The 2,138-nt window shown below is 40.6% G+C and overlaps 1 protein-coding gene across 1 annotated transcript in view; it reads right to left on the minus strand.

Moving 5' to 3' along the window:
• Positions 1–2,138, minus strand: part of KIAA0319L (KIAA0319-like ortholog) — a 107,678-nt gene that overhangs the window by 39,850 nt on the left and 65,690 nt on the right. Inside the window, exon 6 of the mRNA XM_012642215.1 lies at positions 433–530. Coding sequence (XP_012497669.1) covers positions 433–530 — 98 coding nt within the window. The remainder of the gene's footprint in view (positions 1–432; positions 531–2,138) is intronic.

Raw genomic sequence — 2,138 nt, forward strand, 5'->3', positions numbered from 1 at the left:
GCCTGCCACATAACCAGTGTACAGTGAATAGTTGTTCAATGAATGGATGAATGAATGAGATTGCTGGGTCAAAGAATACAACATTTTTATGGCTGTTAATAACTACACTGAATCCCATAAGGACTGAGCCAAGGTACAAAGGCATGTGGCCACAAATAACCCAGCTCAGCTCCCAAATGCTAAAATCCTTATGTTACCCTTAAAAGCTGTTTAGTGTATATTTTCGGCTATCACTACCATGCTGGTACAGTCTTCCTACCATAAATGAAAATTTGAGAATCATACACTAACAAATACTGGATGTCAGCCAGGCAGACTTTTGGAGGATTCATTTCTGAAAGACTGTTCCCAACTTAAATGTGGACAGAAAATTCTATATTATTCATCTTAGAAAATAATCCACTTCCTACAAGTAAAAGGAGGCAAATTCACCTTGGATAGTTTGAGGATCTGGGAATATTTCCCTTCCATTTCTCCACTGTAGTCTTTAGGATGAGTAATCAGCTGCCAGTCGTAGGTGTAGGTTTCTCCTATAGAAGGGCAGTTACAAAAATCATGAAAACACACACCTACACACAAAGAAGATAGCCACATAGCCTGCCAATAACAAATCTCTTCTAAATCTTGATAAGGCCTTAGTTTTCAAGATTTCACCCCAAAGTCTGCAGGGAAACCAAACCATCTGCTAAAAGAAAGAGTGGCGTCTGCTGACTCAGCTATAAGTTAGAGCTTCTTCCAACTTTCTCTCAACAATGCTCATTCCTGCCCCATATCCCCAGGGGCAACCCTCCCTAAAAAATACCAGGTTGCTCCTGGTGTGGCATACCACTGAAAATACATGCCCTACCAACCACTACAGATGAACTCATTGGGAACAAAGGCCATTTTCTTGCAAAACTTCTTTTGCAACAAAGAACAGCAATGACTTCTAAATAACATGGTTCAAAAATAGCTTTTTACAGAGTGCTAACAATGCTCCTCTCACTGAGGTCATCACACCCTGGTGAGTTAAAAGAGCTACTTCATTCCTGCTGAGCTAAATAACATGCTCAGAAGATGGTAGGGGATGGCCCATTTAAAACAGGCCCCACTGAAATTAATTAAGATCAAATGAAGCATTAAATGGTCCTCATTTGCAGCTCAGACTGTATCACTGGGTAGGGCAAAAGTAGAATCCTATTATTGAAATGGAATCCCCTCCCCAGTAAAAGGGGTCTTAAATTTTTTTTGGCACAAAATGCATTTTGGCTAGGAAAGGGTGGGATTTGGTAGGAAAGTTTAGTTTAAATTACTACTCAAAAGTAAAAAAGAAAAAGAAAAGAAACTTCAAATGCTTAGCAGAGAGCAGTCATCTTTTTCTTATTTAATGAGTTCAAATGTTAAAGTTAGCACAGAGAACCTAACCAAGTTATCCTTCATCTGAAGACCAGATTCTATTTTATAAGCCTGGGACATAAGATCTTCCTTCTTTCCTTCCTCCCCCCTGCCCCCCGCCAAAATTAGTATTGTTTTGGCCAGCTGTAAGCACCAGCAGCTCTCACAGATGTGTAGAGCACGTACAAGTTAGGTTAGGGGAAGAGCAGGAAAGAAGCAGCAAAAGTAGGATTCAAGCTAAGAGACATTTCTTCTAACTATAGTTAGAAATTTTCTTCCACATAGAAAACAGACTCACAGTAGTCCAGGAACTGACAATTTTATAATATCTAAGGCTAATAACACAAAGTTCAAAAAGGACAATATTCCTAGGACAGAAAACAACTATGCCTTACAGGCAGAAATTTGCCTGAGGACGGGAACTACTGAGAATAGGTCTGTCAGAATGCTGGCTGTAGTCATTTAGGGCAGTGGTTCTGAGAGGGGACTTTCAAACCCTATAAGGGACCCTGATGGGTTGCCCCAGGTGGGGGTAGGGATGAAGAGCATGCAGAGTTGGTCCTGCATCATTGCCCCCAACCTTGGAAAGTTTGAAACCATCTATCTCATATATCTGATAAGGGCTGGAGGACCTGGGGAGAGCAGAGTTGAAAAGAATCTGTTTTTGAACTGATGTTGGAATATTGGTGTACGTGATGATAGTAAGTCACAGAAATGCACATGCAAATATGGGTTAGGAAAGAAAATACAGTAGAGCCAAGCGT

Source organism: Propithecus coquereli, unplaced genomic scaffold (genome assembly GCF_000956105.1).
Source record: "Propithecus coquereli isolate 6110/MARCELLA unplaced genomic scaffold, Pcoq_1.0 Scaffold178, whole genome shotgun sequence".
NCBI classification, from domain to species: domain Eukaryota; kingdom Metazoa; phylum Chordata; class Mammalia; order Primates; family Indriidae; genus Propithecus; species Propithecus coquereli.